General features: G+C 48.9%; 1 protein-coding gene across 1 annotated transcript; it reads right to left on the bottom strand.

Moving 5' to 3' along the window:
* Positions 1–322: 322 nt before the first annotated feature.
* On the bottom strand, positions 323–654 carry ETH_00041980 (Serine/threonine-protein phosphatase, related; the record flags this gene model as incomplete). Its single annotated transcript, XM_013376237.1, has 2 exons — positions 323–379; positions 589–654. Coding segments are annotated over 2 exons (123 nt in total), but the record flags the coding sequence as incomplete, so codon positions are not given.
* Positions 655–999: the final 345 nt, after the last annotated feature.

Below are 999 nucleotides of genomic sequence, written 5' to 3'. Positions count from 1 at the left end.
CAAACCACCACTTGTAGCCCTGAGACAAAACCCTAAACCCTAAACCCTAAATGAGGGAGAAGGATTCAAAGAGGGGAAGCAAAAGAAGGGGCCAACGCGACAAGACAGACGCACGCGGAGATAAACCCTAAACCCAAAAACCCTAAACCCTAAACCCTCAGCGAAACGGCTGCGCAGCGAACGCCAAAAATGAAATTTAAAGTGGAGAGAGATAAAGGGAATAAAGGAGGAAATGAAAAAGAAACAAAATAAACAAAAAGAAATAAAAAGAAATAAATAGAAATAAAAATAAAATAAAATAAAAATAAAAGCAGCAACTTACATCCATCACCAGCTGATGCGCCCTCGCGATGATCTCCACATTGTTCGTGTGGCAGAACTGCACACCCAAACCCTAAACCCTAAACCCTAAACCTTAAACCTTAAACCCTAACTTGACCCTCAGGAGCAGGGCCTGCGGTCGAAACTGTGAACACTTGGGAAGGGAAAGCTGCTGATGCGCGTTTTCCACTCCTTTCTAGGGTTTAGGGTTTAGAAATTAGGGTTTAGGGTTTAGAGATTAGGGCTTAGGGTTTAGGGTTTGCGAACCGTCTTCACAATATCCGAGCCGAAGAGGTAGCCGGCGCCTCGCGGGCTGTACCCCCACCCCTTCATTTCTGCAGCGGCCAAACCCTAAACCCTAAACCCTAAACCCTAAACCCTAAACCCTAAGCCCTAAGCCCCAAAGCCTGGCCTCTCTGTTTCAAACCCAAAAGCTGCCCTCCAGGGCCCGCGTTTGTGCAGATGCCAGGAGGACCCACGAGGGTTTTAGGGTTTCGGGTTTAGGGTTTAGGGTTTAGGGTTTGGCGTGCCTTCAGGGTCACTCCACAGAAGGTCGCACATGGGCCCCTCGTGAGGCACTTCCTGCTTTCTGTCGATGGAGCGAATCTGCGCACCCCAAACCCTAAACCCTAAACCCTAAACCCTCCAAACCCCAAACCCTACACCCCAAACCCCACC

This window comes from Eimeria tenella, genomic scaffold (assembly GCF_000499545.2).
Source record: "Eimeria tenella Houghton genomic scaffold, Eth_scaff3268, whole genome shotgun sequence".
NCBI classification, from domain to species: domain Eukaryota; phylum Apicomplexa; class Conoidasida; order Eucoccidiorida; family Eimeriidae; genus Eimeria; species Eimeria tenella.
The sequence above is the reverse complement of the archived record's forward strand: the minus strand, read 5'-3'. Positions and strand labels throughout refer to the sequence as shown.